This window comes from Cupressus sempervirens, chromosome 1, assembly GCF_028749045.1.
Source record: "Cupressus sempervirens isolate cs-2001-9-10 chromosome 1, ASM2874904v1, whole genome shotgun sequence".
Lineage (NCBI taxonomy): Eukaryota > Viridiplantae > Streptophyta > Pinopsida > Cupressales > Cupressaceae > Cupressus > Cupressus sempervirens.
Genome location: NC_143118.1, coordinates 3,961,889 through 3,983,708, shown reverse-complemented (window position 1 = coordinate 3,983,708; position 21,820 = coordinate 3,961,889). Strand labels below are relative to the sequence as shown.

The 21,820-nt window shown below is 36.6% G+C and overlaps 1 protein-coding gene across 2 annotated transcripts in view; it reads right to left on the bottom strand.

Annotated features, from left to right (window-relative positions):
* AAE18 (acyl-activating enzyme 18) overlaps positions 1–21,820 on the bottom strand; it is a 77,384-nt gene that overhangs the window by 9,575 nt on the left and 45,989 nt on the right. For both annotated transcript variants that reach the window (XM_089815773.1, XM_089815770.1), the window contains exon 6: positions 8,575–8,615. In XM_089815773.1, the coding sequence (XP_089671899.1) occupies positions 8,575–8,615 (41 nt within the window). The remainder of the gene's footprint in view (positions 1–8,574; positions 8,616–21,820) is intronic.

The window sequence follows — 21,820 nt, the reverse complement described above, 5'->3', positions numbered from 1 at the left end:
TTCTATGCTTCAGAGAAGTCTTCATCATCTCCATTGAGCTCTTTGAAACTCTCTATGCCAATGCTTTGGAGTTGTGTTTCTTGGATTGTCAACATCCTTCTACTTAGTGCATCTGTCACTTTGTTCAACTGTCCTTTCTTGTGCTCAATAGTAAATGTGAAAGCTTGCAGATATTCCATCCATTTTAAGTGTCTATTGCTCAACTTCTCTTGTGTGTTGATATAGCTAAGTGCTTGGTTATTTGTGAACACCACAAACTCCTTAGGTAGGAGATAATGTCTCCACTTCCTAAGTGACTACACTAGAGCATATAACTCCAAATCATAAGCAGAGTACTTCTTCTTGGCTTCATTGAGCTTTTCACTAAAGAAAGCTATAGGTCTATCTTCATGGCTCAGGACTTCTCCTATCACAATCCCACTTGCATTACACTCCACTATGAACAATTTATCAAAACTAGGTAACAAGAGGATAGCTTGGGTAGCCACTTCTTGTTTCAACTTCTCAAAAGCTCTCCTTGCTTCAAGAGTCCATTTGAACTTGGTCTTTAATCCACCTTGATAACGTCTAATACTGGTGCACAAATACCACTAAAGTTTCTTATAAACTTTCTATAGAATTGAGCTAACCCATGAAAACTCCTTACCTCTGTCCCTATTGTTGGTGTTGGCCAGTTCAAGATAGCCTCCACCTTGCTTGGGTCCATCTTCAATGAACCTTGGGATACTACAAATCCCAAATAAACAAGTTCTTGTTTGAGGAATTCACACTTTTCTAGATTGATAGACAATTTCTCTTCCTGCAATCTTTTAAGCACAATCTCTAAGTGTTTCAGATGTTCCTCCTTTGTTTTGCTAAAGATGAGTATATCATCTAAGTATACTACCACAAATCTTCCAATGTAATCCTTATGCACTTCATTCATTAGACTCATGAATGTGTTAGGGGCATTTATAAGCCCAAATGGCATAACTCTCCACTCATATAACCGTTCAGTGGTCTTGAATGTTGTCTTCTGCTCATCCTCTTCCTTGATCCTTATCTGATAGTAGCCACTCTTAAGGCCCAACATGGTGAAATACTTAGATCCACTTATACAATCCATCAAGTCCTTAATCCTAGGTATAGGAAACCTGTATTTGATTGTAATCCTATTTATAGCCCTAGAATCAGTACAAAGCTTTCACTTACCACCTTTCTTGGATGCCAATACCACTGATACGACAAAAGGGTTGATGCTATTCTTGATCAATCCTTGGTCTAGTAACTACTACACTTGTCTAGCCACTTCTTGGTTCTACTTTGGTGTGAACTTGTAGGCTTCCTTATTTGGTAAAGAAGCTCCTCGAATAAAGTCTATCTGATGACTAATAGACCTTTTAGGAGGTAATGTTGCAGGTGTCCCATCATTGATTATGTCTTTGAACTTCCCAAGTAAGTCTTGTACTTCTTTTGGTATTGTTGTCTTCATAGTCTTCTCTCCTTTAGTTTGAACCATTATAGCATATCCTTTACCTCCTTGTTGAAGAGTATTAACAAACTCCTTGCCACTACTTGATAAGACACTAGAGGTCTTTGACTATGTTTCCTCTTCATCTATTAGTGATTGGATTTTGAAGGTCCTTTCATCCTTCTTGAAAGAAATGGTGTTCTCCTTCCCATCATAGATGGCTCCTCTGTCATATTGCCATGTTCTTCCCAATAAGAGATGACATGCATCCATAGGCAACACATCACAAATCAACTTGCCTTTACATCCTCCAATGGAAAACTCTACCCATGTTTGCTCATTCACAAGTACACTTTGCTTCTTATTCAACCATGTCACCTTGTATGGATTCATATGGGGTAGCTTCTCCAACTCAAGATTCTTTACTACTTCCTTTGAGGTTATGCTATCTTGGAACCTGAATCCATGATAACCTTCCATACTTTACCAAGTATCTTGCACCTTATCTTGAATAAGGCTTTTCTCTCCTTTGGCTCCTCTTTGATTGGTTGTTTGATTAGAACTCTTCTAAACATTAAGTTCTCCCCCATCTATGATGCAATATGGCTAATCTCTAGTGACTTGACACTTGATGTGTCCTCTTGAACATATGTTACTCTTTTCTCACTATTTGAAGAAGATGCAGGGTGACCCATTTGTCCACAACTATAGCACTCCATGCTAGAAAAGTATGAGTTGCTTTTGCTTGCACCTCTTCCTCTGTCAGAACCCCCTCGAGTTCCTCTACCTCTTCCATGACCTCCTCTAGGAGTGGTTTCATTCCCATGCTCTACAGATTTAGACTCTCCCTGATTTCTTGATTCAATCCCTCTACCTTGGTATCCACCTCTATGACCTCTTCAATCTCTTCCTCTTCCTCTTCCCTTGGAAGTCTGATCATGTTTCCTTTTGCTCTTGTCTTCAACCTTGGTAACCAATTGATAGCATTGATCTACTTTTTTGGGACTAAGAAGAGTCATCTCTCCTTGAATACTCCAGTTTAATCCATTTAGGTATCTAGCTACCTTAAGGCTTTCATCTTTAGCTACATTTGACCTTAAGCAAAGCTTTTGAATTCCTGAGTATAGGAATACACATCAAGATCCCTTTGCCTCTTTTGATACAATTGAATTTCATAATCCTTTGGCATGTATGCCTCTCTCACTATGTGAACTATTCCCTTCCAAGTGGAAATTGGTTTCTTAACTTCTTTTTCTCTCTCTTCCTAGATGAACTTCCACCATGTCTATGCAGAGCCTCTCAGCCTTGACTTTGCTACCCTCACCTTCTATGCCTTAGTGATTCCATCACATTTGAAATGGTTTTCCATTCCTTCTATCCAGTCCATGACTAGATCTACCTCCATCTTCCCAATGAATAGTGGTATTCCTTTAAGTGCTTACCCACTCATGGCTTTCAATGCCTTTAAGAATGGTTCCTTTGTAAGGATATGACCAGGGGTAGGTTCTTCATCTTCTATAGCCACCTCTTTCTTCTTTCCTTCAACTTGACCCTTGACTTCCTTAGTCATTTCTTCCACTTGATCCAATTTTTCTTCTAGTTGAGTTAATCTATCTCTAAGTAGCCTGTTTTCTTCCTTTTGCTTGGTCACCTTCTTTGCTAACTATGCATTTGTTACCATTGTAGTTTCTCCTACTGATTCGTCTGTCTCAAACATCTATCCACAAGCCTAATCTTTTGAGGCTCTAATACCAATCTAATAGGGAGGTTGGATGAACCAATCACAGGTTCATGCTCTTAGTCTTCTTGGAAGATTTCTAAGGTGTCTTCACCACACCACTTATCACCTATAGGATCTTCATTATCTAAGGATCCCTTGGTCTCTCTAGCCAACCCAACTACCAAGAAAGATTCACCAATCAAGTCAAAACTTGATGCATTCTTGCTCAACTAACCATAGCCCTTAAACCACCTTAAAGGCTCTTTAACCTCCAAATCCTCTACTTAGCCTTGCAGAGGTGTGGAGGTATCTCCAAGTACTTCGATTCGACCAACTAGGGGTTTTAGGACTCCCACTTGGTTCAAATTTTCATCCAATTTCATCAAGTCTTTAAGAATAGGCCTAAAAGGCTACTAGCCCCAATTAGATCTCCTACTCCGAGAAAATAGGGATTTTCTCCCAATCCTTCCAAAGAAACCCTATAACTTTTCTTAGGATTCTTGAATCAAATGCCAACACTCAAGTATTTTTGGGGTCACGGGTCACCACCTTCCGTACAATACCTAACACAAATTGAGTGAATTTAAGGGTTTTTAGGCTCTTTTTGGCTGCTCTGCAAGTTGGAAAGCTTTAGGATGACAAATGAATTGGTAAGACCACTCCCTCTTTACAAAATCTTGCCAAGACTCCTATCTTCAAATTACAAAAAGAATTTTGACTCTAGCTATTCACCTCTGCAAGTTATGTTGTTTGAAACTTGGTCTTCCCTAGCCGGACTCACTACGGGCTCGCCTAGGGCAACACATTAAAAATAGATTGCCTGCATTTGAGGGCCCAAGATTCTGCACAATGTATGTACATGGGGTATACTCATTATTTCCAAGAGGTTGTTCAAAATGGACGGTGGGAAAGTGAGTTAGAACCTGATCTTTTCAAACTACCTAGACAGAACCAACAACACTGAAAAAACAAGACTATTTACAAAAAGAAAGAAAATGTGGACAAAATTCCTATCTAATGCCACACAGAATTAATAAAACATCTAAACTACACACAACGGGTGTTACAGTACCAACTTCAATCCTCTAACTACCCAATGTCATGGAAAATACATAGAAAACAATCAAAAATCACTTCAAACTCCAATATTCAAAACTTCTCTCCATACAACGGGTGCCCAACCTTGCATCTTGGTTAGGGCATGCCTTATGTATGGTGTTTAGGTAGTTACATACCCCTTTGGGCTCCTTGTCACCGATTTGCAACATCTGGACAATGTTGTCCAAGCAATTTTTCAAAGTTGCAAAGTTGCACAATGAAACTTTTACATATTTTGGCAAGCTTTTGCGCAACTTAACTAAATGAGCCCCAATGCTCCTTAAACCTTACCAAACACCTTAACTATGGTAAAAACATGATTCTGACCCGTCCTAGACCCTACTGACCTCATGCCAACATCATCATCAGCTTTGTGCAAATCGGGGCTTTTACATCTTGTTGATCCCTAATTGCACCTACAAATCTCCTAAGACTCTTCCAACAAACCCTATTGTACTCCTACCATGGTCCACATGACCTTAAACAACATACTTCCAAAATGCCCTAAAGACACACACACACACAGCAAAACAAAAACTTGGATTAATTAAGCAATCCTTAGGTGCTCCTGCATCAAATGTACAATAATCCCATCCTAAATATTAAGAAAGTGCTCAACATAAAAGGCCATCCATAGACGTAAACCCTTGGGAGGGTTACTCCAAGTCATGATAATGTATTGTCTGTAGATGTCAAATGTAACATGCTCATTCAACTCTTGCTATGAGGAGAGGAGGTGACCAGGAGCATCCAGAGAGAAATTACCAACTCATATGCATATCCAACAAGTGAACCTATCCTAGTGACCTTCCAAAAGAACATAAGAAATAGGAACAAGGTTTTTCTAGGTCACTTACAATGAATATGTACACTAAGAAATATGCAAGGAAATGAAGAATATCACAGTAAAAAGACACCCTTAGGGTGTGCTGATGTGAGTTTATTCCACTACAACATGCAGAATCAAATACGTAGTATTCTAGGATGAAACACCAAATCTCCAACTCTCACGTGAATAATGATGCTCATATGCTAGATTGTGTGATCAAATGAGACAGCCTAAGGGTTCCTTCTAATTTCACTCAATTATCATTTTGATGTGATATGTTGGTTATCACAAGGGGACTTTTGTTGTTCAATCAATGGATATCAACTCAACTTCAACTTATTCTCACTAAAAAAACTACAAAGGATAAAGGGTGTAGAGAATCTAATCTAACTCTAAGAATGTAAGACAATGTTGAGGATGGGGGTGGGCCTTTAACCAATCATTCACCCTATCAACCACGCATAAGAGGGTCATGTATTCTACAAATGTGGGAATGGTTACAACACAGTAAATACTCATACAAATATTCTATAAAGGTACAATCTAAATGAACATTTACAAAATATGTTAAAATGTTTGAAATTTAGGCCTACACTTAGCTTGCATTATTACTTACAATCAACAAATACCAAAAGGTATGGACACTAGCTCCACTATTAATAACCATTCAATAGTAACATGAAATGAAAACCTACTTTAAGTGAGAAAATGAAGAAACCATGCAATACTCCAAAAAAACACAAATAATCCACCATGAAGACCAACAATGAATTGACAATTACTCTGATAGCATTATGGTAACAATTTTAACAAGTCTCTCTACTCTATTGTACCCCTAATGAGTTACAAATGAGAAGGCCTTGTCCTATATAGTTGTTCAATTACAATGAAGGGTCAAGATCAATTCAAGAATAGGGGACAAGATTTAGCCAACAAAGACCTAATCTACCTAGCTTCTACAAGCATTAATGCTAGTCAAAAACAATTAAGCACCACTTTGTGAGCCAATAAGAAAATTACAATGCTTTGTGGGTCAATGAGAAGAGAGGTTAGGTATAAACTTGTAGAGGAAGGCAACAATTAGTGGGAAATGGTAAAATGACACATAGGCTAATAACAAGTCTTCTTTAAGAAGACAATTTTCTTTGACTTATCACTTTTTTGGTGAATTCAATGAATCTGGTCATCATATTGTTGATCTTGCCCACTAGGACATCTGGCATGATCTGATTGGTTGAAGATTTGGGTGATAATTACTTGTGAGAGATGTTTAGGTTTCTTAAAATCCTCTACATCCCTTACAAGCAGTGTTACGCATCAAGATTTCAGGAAAATATATAACCCCAACAATATATGCAACTAGGATATTGTGGAATGTCATAACTCTAATGGCCCAAACAATGAATTTACAAGGCTCAATGTCATGAGCCCAGACTGTTAAAGATATTTTATATATTAATTTACTAAAACATGTGTATTATATAGGTTATGATAAATCAAATAATATAATAATAATCAATGGATAATACAATCAATAATAATATGACATAATTTTAAATATCAATGGTCCATATTAAATAATATTTTAATAATTAATACAATGTTCTAAATAGTAATTTAATCCAAGTAATAATCAAATCTATTAAATTAGACACACACACAGTTATACATAACTAACTATACTATTGATCAAAATAATATACTGATGGCACGCTAAGTCCAAGCGCCTCTAGCCACCTATGGTCATACCGATCCATGTCATACTTATCATATAAAAATAGAGTATGAAGGGGACATCTGGGATACTTCAGGGAGAGATTTAATAGGATCAACGAAATAGTAAGCCACGTCACCATCTAAACAAAGGCAGAAGGGATGAACAATATATACATTTAAGGAGTCAAACTCATGGCATTAAGAAGATTGCCAATGAGTGAAAGACCTAACATGAGAGGAGGGTACAAAAAAGATAGAACAAACATCTATGCACAAACCGGGGCATAAAATCAAGACACATGACCCCATAAAAAGGATCGTGTGGTGGAGATCTTTTCAAGGACAAGATCATTGCGAGGATAGTAAAGGTAATTAAAAAATAAAGGGATAGGTTATGGGAAGATGATTTTATATTTGATTATCTATTTAGAGTCGTATGAAAATATATAAGGTACAAACCAAAGTAGTTCTATAATGGGTCTGCAGATTTAATAGATATAGACCTTAAAGACACCCCTTTCAAGAAGATGGCTAACTAATCGAGGGTCATTCTGAAGCTTGACTTGAAAGGTAGTTTCAAGGAGGAAGGCTAAGTAATTGAGGATCGTTCTCTAGGACATAGGGGATCCTCCCAAAGCATGAGGAAGCCTTAGTAAAGGAATTCTTAAGGATTTTGTAGAAATAATGCATACTTAGAAATTAATGATTAAAATGTATTTTAATAATTATTTCACTTCCAAAATAACCTACGAAAGGGGGACATTACATTCAAGAAAATCTCAAATGTCAACAACCATTACATTCAAGAAAATCTCAAATGTCAACAACCATGAACTAGAGATTGGACAAAATGAGGGTTGGAGTTCCTATGCAACCTCAATACCCAAACAAGAAGAGCATCACAAAGACTTCCAAAGTTCCAAACTCTGATGTAAGTGAAGGGAGAATTCCTTTTGAACCCTGACAATAATTGTGTTCATCGAAAGGATTGATACAAAGGAAACAAAGATGAACAGCTGAATTATTACGAAGAGGTTAGAGGATCAACTAGATCATGATACATTGGGAACTACTGATAGATTTCATAATGGGTAGAAAAGTGCTGATAAAGCCCAACATGACTTTCCAAGTTTTCATCAACATGTTAGAAGATGGTATGTGATAAGTTAATATTAGAAAGCTTATAAAAATTCAGTTCCAAATGTCAATTTTCCTCACATGGGAAGCATGAAATGAGGAAATGATATTTGTTTGAGGCTTTTCACTGTTAGAGAAAGAGAGGGAGGGTGTAGCTGAAGGAAGAGGAATATTGCCAACAAAGTTAAGGTGACAATGAATAGAAGATAATTTACAGACTGAGGAAGAGAGTGCAAAAGGAGTACTAAAGAAGTGACTGAGGGAAGAGGAAAGAATGCCAGAGAAAATGATGCCAAACTGAAGAAAAAGGTACTAATAGAGATAAAGGCTGTGAAATAAATGTTTTGAATTATTTGCAAAAAAGTTTAATTTGTATATCATGGTAGCGCTGCATGGTTGGGCTGCCTGACAAGGCACCCTAGCCACGACCTAATCATGTACTCATTCTCTTTGTGAAGGAAAAAGATGCAAATTGGAATTTATATAACTATCTTGGAAAAACACATCAAAATTCAACTATACCAAATGTAATTGTTCTTTCACAAATAAGGATATATAGTATCTTTAATAGTAAAAAAACAATTCCAAAAATTATTTTGTAATAATGCAAAGCATGTTGCATACCTGTACAAAGGAATCTTTTTACCACCCCTCAATATGAAATCCTGCATCAAAACCACTGATACTAATATCAGAACAAAAGCATATTTGCAGATATGGATATCTAAGTGTCATGAACAAACTGCATAACTAGTTTCACCTTGAAAGGTTTTGCTTCCTACTAACTCTCTCCATCCATGAAAAATTTTCAACATTCAAATCCATTCTTGTTCTATAGAAAGATGTTAGAACATAGTTAAAAACTTGAATTTTTCCAATTTCGCATTGTATTTTGTGATAAGATAGTCATTTTTGTTTAAAAATATTCTTGGAAACAAAAAAGAAAGATGGTTTTACATATACATTGTTATGTAGAAAATAAGGCTATGAAAACAACCTAAAGTATCAGTTTAACAAATAAATTGTCAAAAAGAAGCAAGATTAATATTAATTTTAATGAATTACCTTGCTAATGTTTGGTAATATCCAAATCCCTTCATCTACTATGGGACTTATTGTACCCATATGAGTTTTTCTATATTGTGACAGATTTCAAGCTAACTGTAGCCTTTTCATCAGATCAAGTGATCATGCATTTGTCCCTTTTGTCTTTATTTTTCTTGGTGTCTTCCATTTGTATCTTTTCTGGGTCAATGGCAAAGCTTTCAAATACAATTGACATGGAGGAGAACAGACAAAAACCAATGAAGGAAAAAACCTAAATTTTTCTAAGGCATGAGAATGTCCACCTTCCTTATGGAGAACCTATTTAAACAAAAAGTGTGCATTAATGAATATAGTAATGCACCATATAGCGGAGAGAGAAACTGCTAACTTTGAAAACTTGCACAGGTATACCAAAGGTCTGTGTTGTTCCATATAGAATCGTGGTTATCAATGTTCATGCACACTGGAGAGAGAAATTTCAGACTTTGAAAACTTGCAAAGGTATACTAAAGGTTCTGTGTTCTTCCATATAGAATCACAGTATTCAAAGTCCAAAATGTGTAAGACCAATGCTGGCTGGTAACAAAGAATGTGGAAACAATGTTTTGCAAAAAGGAAAACTGCAAGGGTATTCATTAGCCAATCTGAAACTTGGTATGACTGTTCAAATTCTAAAGGTCCCACAGTCAAGCTTTGTAGAATCATGAATGTTCACTGACAGCATGCTGCAAGTGTTAACTGTAGTAGGTGATGCAAGTATGACCTACAACTAGTGCTGCAAGTGCTTTGTTTTGCTGCAAATTTAATTGTCCCGATGTTGCAAGTGCTCTATTTTAGCTGCAAGTGATGTAGAATCCTATTCAATAGATTAGAGCACTTTTTTCTACTAGAATTATTTATACTGGGAAAAAAACTGCTTCCTGCAACACTTCAAGTTAGCGGATAAGCTTTATCCAATGCAAAAAGATGGATAGTGAACATGACAACTGGCAAGTGGTCATGTGGATGGGATAGGAATTATCTGGATATCATTATTGCAATGGAGACTATTTACCCAAGCCAGTGTTAGCAGAAGTAGAAGTAACAAAGTTTGAAAATATAGCAAGGAAGCTCTAGGGGTAGCCTTAGACATAGGTTACTATGATGGAAAGTCGAAGAGGGAATATCCACTTTGGTGATTTCTTAGGGTTTTGCCTAATTTCTTCAGTAGCAAGAGACTTCTTTCTATCTAATTCTTTGGTTTCTACTAATGTATGTATTTAATTACTGTATTTGGTCTGGCAACTGGAAATTCACAAGTCGGTTCACTGTATATGCGAAGTCGATTCATATTCGATTCCAAATTGCAATTTGAATGTAAAATTCGATGGAAATTCGGTTATATAGACCCGGGTCGAATACGTCTCCATTTTGAGCAAATGCGAAACCACGGGCACAAATTTATAATGAATTTAAAACGAATTTTGTTTTGATTGACTTCAATGGCAATAGTTTTAATTTTTTTCATTAATATTATAATGTAAAGACTAAAGTTGTGATAAACCTAGAAAGCATGGCTTGTAAAGTCGATGCAATCAGATGTTTCAATGTTGTGACTCGTGATTGATCTTGAAGCTTGACATTTCAATGATCCATTCCGCTGCGATTTTGCAATTAGAGGCTAAGTCAATTGGTATAAAAGAAAGGATGTGTGACAGCCAATAAGCTCCAATACATTATGCAGCAATCAATGATGTTTCAGATAAAAGAACATAATGCCTGAAGCAAATAGTGGATATGGTATAGCTGTACAAAAATGATATTTTGAAATCAAATTTCTCAAATTTTAATGCACTAAAATATAATAATTTTGGCACCAAAAAAATCTAAACCTGTGATAATACAGTTATGAAAAAGATAAGAATCTAAATCTAGAATATGTGAATCATTTTATAACAACGTAACTGATTTATTTACTTAAGGCCATGGAACCTGGTCCCGATTGCAGATAGATCCAAGTGTGGGTTATTGCAGGGGGTGATTTTTGGACTGTGGTATTATCCTGGACAAACCCAGATGGATCTGCCAAGAACCGAAAGAATTCTGTTTAGAACCTATGCAATAATTTGTTAATATTTGTTTTTGCTTTTTATTATTACTTTTGACAGTTTGACTGTGTCTGGGGAAGACAAAATTGGGTCTATGTGGGTAGTCTGCATTTTTAGTGCCACATTTGCAATGTTTTCTGCTCCTACAAATTTAATAGCGAACTCTAATTGCCTTTATAAAACAACAAAATAAGAACATAAACCTTTGTCCTTTATTTATTCGAGTTAAATCATGTTTTACTGAATTTATTAATAACTAGCTTTAATCACTTTTCAGAATTAATAACATATTTATATTAATATTAACTTTATTTATTATTTTATTGCTATATTTTATATTAACTATATTAATATTATATCAGGCTCATAAATAATCCTTTATATTTAAAAAGGATTAGGAAATATATATATTGACCCTAATATACATATATATAATTTCTCTTTAAAAAAAAAATCTAGTACAAACGAACCCAAAACTAACCAAACCCAGCCCAAGAAAATTTTGAGTGAATGTCGAACTTGAATATTGAACCTGCATACGAACCAGAATCCGAACCGGCAACTTAGATTTAATATGACTTGCATAATAACAGTATCTTTCATGTGGTGATTGATTAATGCAATGTCAGATATCTCAATATTATGCAAGAGTTAGATTGCTCAACAATATTTCTGGTATGAGGGTATAATTGCAAAATGATGGTGATTACCTTTGCTCAACAAATGTCTACTATATACACCCTATATACAATCACTTTGAGTTGCATGATCAATGTATATGAAATTATGAATCTATTTCAAATATCTAAGTATTTGGTCTACAATGTATTGGGGACCCTGTATAAATCGAATGTATTGTAATTGCAATAAATTGTAATACAATATGCAAGACAATATGTAATTGCTGATGTCACAAGATTGATCTGAATATGATAAAGATAGTACATCTTATCCAATACTTGCCAAATTTATGAAACTTGTATGAACTGAATATCGAACAATATAAGAGATGAATATTTATTGATATCATAGTTCAAAATATTGTTATCAGCAACTTATCAACGAGGGCAAAAAAAGATATTGAAATATCGGAGATAAGTCAGAAACTTCTCAGGACAGTCAAAATTCTGTTTTCCTAATTCTGATGGAACCTTATTTCTTTCCTCTCCAAATCTGTTTTTCCAAAGTGTCTTTTCCTTCTTTAGGCCATCAGGCAATAAGTTTTCTTTTTATTGCGATAAAATAGAGAAATATTGCTGATATTTAGCCAAGTTCTCTGTGATCTTTCAAAACTTCTCTGTGATGACTTATCCAAGATAAGTTGATGTTAATTCTCAAGAGCCAAAAATATTGTGACAAGTAGACTTATCGCAGATATATCTGAGATATTTTGAAGTATGAACGATGTAATATATCGATCAAGTTAGAACAATTTTGCTTCTTCTGATATCTTCTTTGTGATGTATATGAAAATGATCTACTATAGATTAACCTGATTGTTTATTGGATGTATGTCTTATAAAATGTTATTCCAATGATGCCAATCTGTAATTATCGATGTTTCGGATTTAAGGCTTATAGTTTATGCGATATTGGATTTCTTTTCCCGATTGACTTTTCTATGCTTATGCAATCTGATCTTCTGTCCAATGGTAGACAATTTCCACTCAAATCCAAAGAATTATAGAATAAAATGATTGAACAATGATTGAATGATTCTGGAATGGCATTGATGTCTCTTTAATGTTCCAAAGGGATATGAGGCCAATGGTTGCATCTTTTCATTATCAAATCATACCACTTAAATATATAACTTCCCATAGTATTCACACCCGTTTCTGGATAACTAATTGGTGATTAGTTAACACCATTTGATATACTTCCTTAGCGCCAGTAATGATGAGATTGTGTTTGTTTTTCTTGTTTAATATAATAAGAATTTCTGTCTACTAAGAAAATTCATCACAAACACCATTTTTAAGGAAAAATCACCATTTTACTGCAGAAAAACAACGAAAGACCACACAAAAAAATCATATACCTGAAAGTTGCCCCACTCTATGTAAACACAATTTCATTTTTCTCAAACATGCCCTTGCATGTGTTGATGTCAGTTTTGTACCATGACAAAACATATAGCAATTGAACACTTGATATGGGATATCAAACACTCAATTCCTCTCTTGAAAAGTTAATACTCATGAACACATGAGAAAAAAACTCCAATGTTCCTTATACCTATGGATACTAACTCAGTTATTGATGTGATTTGCTAGTAATCACATAGGCAGCCTTACGTTGTTCATTCAAGGATAATTTGGATTTTGGGTGTGATGGTGATGGGTTCGTAAAATATATGAGTGCCAGATAATGTTGATAGTGGTGGTGATGGGGGTGGTGTGTCTACCAATGATGTCATTCTTTACTTCCTTCCTCAAAGCTCCAAATACTAAACTATTCACTGCTCTACTCCTACTCCTATGAATGGAAAGATTACCAAATGGACAGGGATTGAATCTAATGAAAGTTTACCAGCGGCTCTAACTCCATAGATGTAATGATTCAAAGGGAAAAGGACTAGTTTACCACACAAGGCTTCCTAACAAGCCGTTAGGATGCTAGTGGCCTAGTTATAGATCCCTATCAAACATCCACTAATATCACCATGCAACTATCAATCTACTCTTACTCTTAACAACTTCTTGAAATAAAATCTACTTTAACAACTTCAAAGGAAATCTAATTCTAACTATTCGAAGTGGAAACCATGCAATAACCCAATTGTTCTTAATCACCATGCAAGTCACAACAATGATAAAGAGAAGCGATTTTGGTATTATCTTAGCAACAATTTTCTCCGACCCTTTACAAATGAGAGAAAATGGCCTTATATAGAGGCCAAAATTTACAATTGATGGTAGAGATAAAGAGGCAAAATGAACGATCTAGATTGGATCCAAGAAACCCTAATTAGGGTTGCCACCCCATTGGCCAATGAGAAGATGCCACCTCGTCAATGGACCAATGAAAAAAAGGAAAAGTGGCAACCAATGAGAAGGCACCAAAATGGTAGCCAATAAGAATTAGACACTTGTCCTATCCAAGAAGAGGGAGAAATTGCCACTTGGGCTTACATCAAATGATCTCCTAATATAAATCTACCATTTTCTTTCATCTTTTTACCCAAAGCAATGAATTTAGCTAGCCTTTCGTTGACTTCCTTCATGGGAGGACAAGGTGTGTGTTTCATCTTGAGCTCAGCTGAATTCATCATGCTGCTTGCTGCTTGTAGTGTCTTCTCATGGTCCTTGTCATACTATTTTGCATATTCGATAAAGGCATTGAGGGAGGCAAGGGTGCCCAAATGTTTCTTCTTGATAGCAACCTTCCCCAACTCATCCAATCTTGATCCCAACTCTGTCTCATTGATGCTCTCCTCTTTGATATCTTCAAAATCAAGTGCAGCCCCAACGTCGCTCATCATGGTTGAAATGGAAGTGTCAACGCCTGGGCTGTGCTGTGCGATTATATTTTGTATCTCCTCAAGTATTCTCAATCTGGTAGTCAAGGCAATGGACCAAGATTCCACCATACTCAATCCTCCTCCATCTATCAACTTGGCTTTTTCCAAATATTTATCCGGTAGCTCAATGAATGCCTGTAGTTCGGGGATGGCTAAGTCTTTGACTAGAAGGAAATCCTTCCACTCACCTCCAAATATTTTGAATTTATCTCTAATAGCCACTAATAACTTGAATGTCGAGACAAAGGAAGGCAAGAAATTCCACCCGTCTTAGATTGTATCATGGATCAAATCCTTGACTTCATGCAGCTGAGCCAATATCTCTTCTATGTTGCTCCCGTTGTCTTGAGGAAGGGCTGCCTGTGCAACTGTTGGATAGGCTGGCAATCTCTCCAATACTTGTTCTCGGCTTCCAACTTTATGATCCTTTCATTTGCCTTCCTCGACCTTTCTTTGACTGAAACTATGCCCTCTTGGATCTCCTCACGTTCCATGTCATCCGTGTTTCTTCCCAAGTTATGTTCTACTATCTTGTATTCCTGAGCTACAATCTCATCCAATGCCTTGCTAACCATTGGTATAGCAATTTAAACCTTTCGGTGACCATCGTTGTCACTCCTAATCACCTTTGCCACTGTTTTTACAATTTGTCTCTGGTTCTTGCTATCACCCTTTTCCATTAACCCTTGGATGTCTTCAACTGTTTAGGCAATTACTACCTCACCTCTCGACATAAGCATTTGCCTTAACCATAGTGGTGCAGTGCATCTCCCCAAATCTGGATTTGGTTCGATTAGCAAAGCATCGCCAACGGCCTCGAGAGCTTGACTTATTTCCTCAATATCAATCGGTCCATCTTCTTCTTCACTAGTAACTGCCATGTCATCTCCATGTTGATTATCTAAGAGAGGACAGTACTCGGCGCTGTCACTGTAATCGCTTGATTCTGAATCAGAGCTCACCTCTACCGTGGCCCCTTGTCCACTTGTATTATCTTCTTGACCTCTAGCCTCAATTATGCTCTCCATTGACGGTGCCGTATTCTGTCTCTTTGTTGGAGGTTCCTGATGGTCTTTACCTTTCTCAACCTCCAAACCTCTCTTCTTGCTTCTAACTATTCCTTGTTGTCAACTACTTCCTTTACCTTTATGTCTAACTGACTCCATTGGATCTTCCTTTCGCTTCATCTTCTAATAAGTATGGTGTACCCTCTAACTTTGTAGTTTCCTTAACTTCCCATTGTACCATGACTCGGTGTGCAAATCGACTATCCTTGTAACTGCCTCCAAGGAAGGATCCTGATGATCATCCCAATTGACTAGATTCAACTCTATTCCCTCAACTGTATCATAATCTTCTCTCAACACATTTTCATCATCCTGCAATTGATCGGGAATATCAAGGCCTCTCCATCTGATATCTGTCATCATGTTCACCGACAATCTTGAGAAAGCTAGCTTTCTCACATGAAATTCATCTTGGGCATTTGCCCAAAAATCTTCTATAGTAGGAACATGTTTAAATGTATTTCTGTGAGATGACTTGATAAGACCATTAGGATCGAATCCTTGCCTTGCTCTATACCATCCTAGATGATACCATTCTAATTCTTTCTCCATAGCTGCAAAGGCAACAGGATTGGGGCAGCTATCATTGCCAATTCCAAATGAGAAGGTAATCCTTGTCTCACCCTTAAGTTTCATTATTCTGTCATAATAATCAAGTTGCCTAGCCAACTCCATCAAAACTACCTTGTCGGGTGGGTACCTTGGAAGTCTCTTGGGACAAACTGTTCTTCTTGCTACTTTAATATAAGTGAATTGCGGAAACTAGATAAACCAACTCCCATACTTCTTAATCTTTGCTTCTGCTTTTGATCAGAGTCTCTTAGCAGGTATCCCTTGCAATATCCTTACTGTCTTCATGGCAAAGGCATCACAAAATATCTTATAGTCTTTGCTGTTGTGCAAATGAAGCTATGGATAGCACTCATGCACCAAACATTGCCCCGACCCATTGCCAATTACTCCTAAGGCCTTAAGTCCAGGGTTTTTATACAATCTTGCAATCAAATAGAACAGATAGGACGCCATATAGAATTGCTTTTGATTTTGTATAGTCTTAAATTTTAATTCTAGATTCTCGCTTATGATCCTAGCCCAATCAAATCTTCTTTTTCATTTTTTAATTTCATCAATAAAGAAGTACATCCAGTTTTTGAATTGCATACCTTGAGCTAGACCCATGATCCAACTGAGAAGCGGAATGAGATCACCATACTCTGATTTGAAATCTACCACGGTGAGCCTTGATGCTCCGGTGATTCCTTTCTTGCCTTCGTGTAGCCAATCTTGCTTTAGATGAATGAAATAAGCCTCCTGGTTATCCTGGAATAACTTAGCCACTTGATCCATCATTACCACTATCATGCTTCTGTACTGGGGGATATTGAATGCTTCTTTGACCACTTGTCTGCCAATGTTGGCTAACACCCTCTTCTCTTTATCAAAAATGATGGATTTACTAACCAAATCAAACTTGGATGCACACTCCATGACTAATTTTGGACAAGGCAAAGTAGGAGGGAAGGCCGCTGCGTGTACAATTTCGCTTTTGTCAATCTTCTTTGCCATGGGGGATTTTCCTTCCTTCAGTCTCTCCTTTAGCTGTATCATGTTCACTATACCAATATTGGTATCACTTATTCACCTCACTTTCAAGAAAAAGGTGGTCTTAGGTATCATGTCTTCCTTGCCTTTTTTAGTATTCATTCCCTTAGGGTCCTTGCTTGCACTAACATCTACCATCCTAAACACTTATTTCTGCCGCTTCGTTCTAAGTAATATGGACTACCCTTATCGATCTCCAACCTTCTTTCTATCAATGGATTCTAACTTATTTCTGCCTCGTCAAGTCCTATCACTACACTTATCAATCTCCAATCTTCAACCTAGGGGTGGGACTACCACTTATTTTTGCCTCTTCGTTAGGTTAGGATAGACTAAACTTATATCTCCCAACTTCATTCCTAGGGTGGTCTAGCTTATTTCTGCCTCGCCAAATGTCCTATCATGGAATCTACATTTATCTGTCCAAACTTCAACCTATAGATGGGATGATGAAGTGGTGGATCATGAATGCAAGAAGAACATGAGGGAAAGGAAACCAAACAAGAACAAGGAGTAAAATCTATTTTTAAACCAACCTTCAGCTCTAAATGAATTGAACTTTACCTTGATTTTGCCTTTATCAATCAGGCCTTCTTTGAATTCGGATCAGATTATAGAAAATTCAAGCCTCCTTGCAAAATCAGAATTTTAATCTCTTTGAAACTGCGTACACTTTGCCAAAAATTGGACTTTTAATCATTTGTTTCCTCCTCCAAGTAAAATCACCCAGATCTGCTGCAAAAAATCGCAGCCTTTTGCAAGAAAATCTGTCCTTGAAAAAATGCCAAACAAGAAGTTTCAGATCTGCCTTGAATTGCCTAGGGCAGAAATCGTAGCCCCTTATGCAAGTAGGAAATTGATGCCAAAACAATGACAAATTTGTTCCAAGGAAAATATTATCGCCAAGTCTGAAATTGTCTTCCAAGTGAGAGAGCTGCCCTTCCAAGGGAAAATTGCCAAATAAAGAGAAGAAAGCTGCTCCAAAAAAAATTGTTAAACACAAGAGAAGAAGGCTGTGATGGAGAGGGAGGAGCCCTCTTATACCATTTTCCTTTTACTCCTCCAAGCTGGCCGACTAGCACCTATAGGAGAAGACAATTAAATTAATGTCTCATTAATGGTCCCAATTTAATGTCAAGCCAAAATTAATTTTGCCTATAGTGAAATTTGCACATTTAATTGCCGGTTAGAACCAAAAATTGCAAAATAAAATTAAGAAAGCCTTGGAGATGTTAAAAAAATTTCATTTAATGACGTTTTGGTAATTAAAATATCATTAAAATCGGATTGAGATCGATTTTCAATTTTAGTTCACCAATCTCTTTAAATATTTTAAAATCTTCTAGGCAATTTTAACCAATTTAATGCAAAATTTTGCAATTAAGTCCACTTTCCATTTTGCAATGCAATTTTTAAATTCTTTTCTAAAATAAATCATTTTCTCTAGCGTCCGAAATCGATTTTCCAATTTAATTTCACTATCATAGAATTTTCCTTTTCACCGAAAAATTTAAGATTTTCCAAAACAATTAAATCTTTTAAAAAAAAATCATTTTGAAAATGCTCAAGATTATACAATTATATCCAATTTTCAAAATAAAATCGTCTAATTCCAAAAATTTGTAAATTTATCTTGTCAAGTATTGTTCTTTGAAATTTGTTCTGCCTAAGGATAAAATTACTCACTACGGAAAATCAAGTTAAGACCGGGTGAAAAAAGACAAATCTAGCCACATCTCTCTTGGCCCGAAGGTGTCCAAGGCGTAAAATTTTCTAAATCTAAAATTTTTGGACAAATTCAAAAAAATTTACCAAGGCGATAAAAAAAAGGGGGTCCCCAAAATTTTTGGGGCGATGATGTGAGAACCTCACAACATCTGGCAACTCCACGGGTGAAATGTTCCTAAACATTTCAAGAAATAAGACAATTTAGAACAAAAATCTCAGGGTGGCCTATCCGAAAACCTACTCAAGGACAAGCACTCAACAAGGGAAAGAACTCTCAAGTTGAACCAAAGCATCTTGACCATAAGTTACTCATGTGTGTGCAAATGATTTATTCCCCACTCAACAAGAACTGTATAATCTCTCAGATTCATTGAACTTAGCTATTGTAATATCCTTACTTCAAAAGCAACCTAGATAGAGCCCCACTACGAGTTAGGCATCTATATCCCCGACGGAGTTATTGCTGTGGTACCACAATCATGGTTTTACCTTTAGTGATTATTTTTATAGCACCGGTAGAGATGATTGCACACCTTTGAACCAAATTTCATTTTTATTTCCACTTTGATAATGCCTTTTCTTTTGCATACATTCTCATTTTTTATTTTATTTATGATATTCCTCTTTTTTCTTTTCAATCTTTTCTTTTCTTTTCAATCTTTTGTTTGGCTTGCAGGCAATGAAGCTTGCGGAGGATTTGGAAGACCATAATGGCACTGAAGCAGGTGTAAGATTTTTACCAAGTGTAACTTCACTTCAAAACACCAAGAACTCAGAGCAATTAAGTGTGGGTAGAATGTTGTAACCATGTCAAAGATAACTTAAGAACCTCTATCAAGTTTGACCTACATTTAGTACAAGTCCTACCATAAACTAACGACTAAGCACATCCTTTAATCTCTGAACCTTAGCAAATGTACTCGAGAAACGAACAAGACGGACTCCATTTTGTCACCAAAAATGTAAAATCTACACACCTGCCCACGAGTGATAACATGGACCCCCTTTGCACTTGCAAAGGCCCAAAACCAAAACTTCTTTCCAATTGAGGGAAGCTAAAAGATCTCAAGTCAAATGATTTGATGCAAATTAAACTCAAGTTCCCTTGCAACACTTAAACTAAACAACTGAAAGAAAACTACTCTAACCAACTGAGAGGGAAACTACTCTAACCCTTGGGCCAAATGGTCTAAAACAAACTCTACTCTAAAGAATGGAAAGCAAACTAACTCCTAACTGAAAGAAAACCTAAACTAACTATGTACAAAAAGGGCTCTGGATGGAGTCCTAGGCTTGGAAATAATGTTTGAGGAATTGCCCATTGACAGGCAATGGGACATCCTCACCAATGAGTGTCTTAAGTCTGAATGCATTATCCTCGATAATTTCTGAAATTTGGAAAGGACCCTTTCATAGCTTGTCAAATTTATCATGTTGTCCTTTCTTTTCATGGGCTTTGTCCCAATATAGGACCAAGTCAGAGATCCTAAAGGCCTTGTTTTGCACTTTTCTGTCAAACCAATGTTTTACTACCCCTTGATGTTTTGCAAATTTTTCTAGGGCTTCGTCTCTTTTTTCATCTAACTGCATCAATTGAGCCAACCTAACTTAGAATCGGTCTTCATTCTCATCATAGTACCCTTGTATGAATCTTAAAAGTTGGAATTTTCAATTGAATCGGGAATACAGAGTCTTGTCTATAAACCAAATGATAAGGAGTGATTTCTATGGACTCTTTAACTCTTGTTCTATCGACCCACAAAGCATATCTTAGTTGTGTGTGCCAATCTCTTGGGTTCCTTTCTAAAAGTTTTCCAATCATAGTCAAAAGGTTTTTGTTTGTAGATTCTGCTAGGCCATTACCCTGGGGATAGTAACCTGATGAAAATTTTAAAATAATCCCATGGCCGAATGCCCATGTATGAAATTTCAAGGAAATGAAAGCAAAACCATTATCACATACAAAAGCAGAAGGAAACCCAAACTTGGTAGTGATTCTTTCCTCTAAAATTTTGATGGCAATCTCAACTGTGCAATTCTTGAAAGCTTGGCTTTTGACCACTGAGTACGGTAGTCAGTTGCGAGTAGAATATACCTGTGTTGTGCCGAGGAAGGTGAATTGATAGGACCAATGAAGTTGAGCCCCCACATCGCGAAAGGTCTCACCTCAATAATTGGCCACGAAGGCATTGTTGGATTTTTTTCTCTCTTTGCCAATATCTGGCAAACATGACAAGTCTTTATGTGCTCATGAGTGTCTTTGAACAAGGTTGGCAAATAGTATTTGACTCTTAGTATCCAATGTGTCGTAGCCAAATCTGATCCATGTCCTGTTCCCCATTTATCATGAAAATGTTCCAAAATGTTTCTAGCTTCTTCTTTTCCAACACATCTCAAATATATCCCCTCATGATTTTTCTTGTAAGCATTGCTCCCTGCAACATGTACCTTTTGCTCTTGAATCTCAATGCTCGCTTCTGTACTAGATTCAAATGTGAAGGGCATTGGTGATTTAACAAATAATTGATTATGTCTTGATACCATTCGTCCAGGTGCACCTCCTCCAATTCGTAAACTTGTTGCACAAGTCCATGCCCCTCAGATGCCATGGTTTGCGCCAATTGTTGTCCTCTGACCAATTTCATCAGTTGAATTTCTACATCATATTCCTGGATAGTGGTGACCCACTTGCCTCTTCTTTCTCCAAGTTCGCTTTGCATTAAAAGAGTCTTCACTGCTATGTTAGGTACAATTACATGTACTTTGCTTCTCAAGATGTCATGCCTGAATTTCTTCACCGCCTTCACCAAGGCATA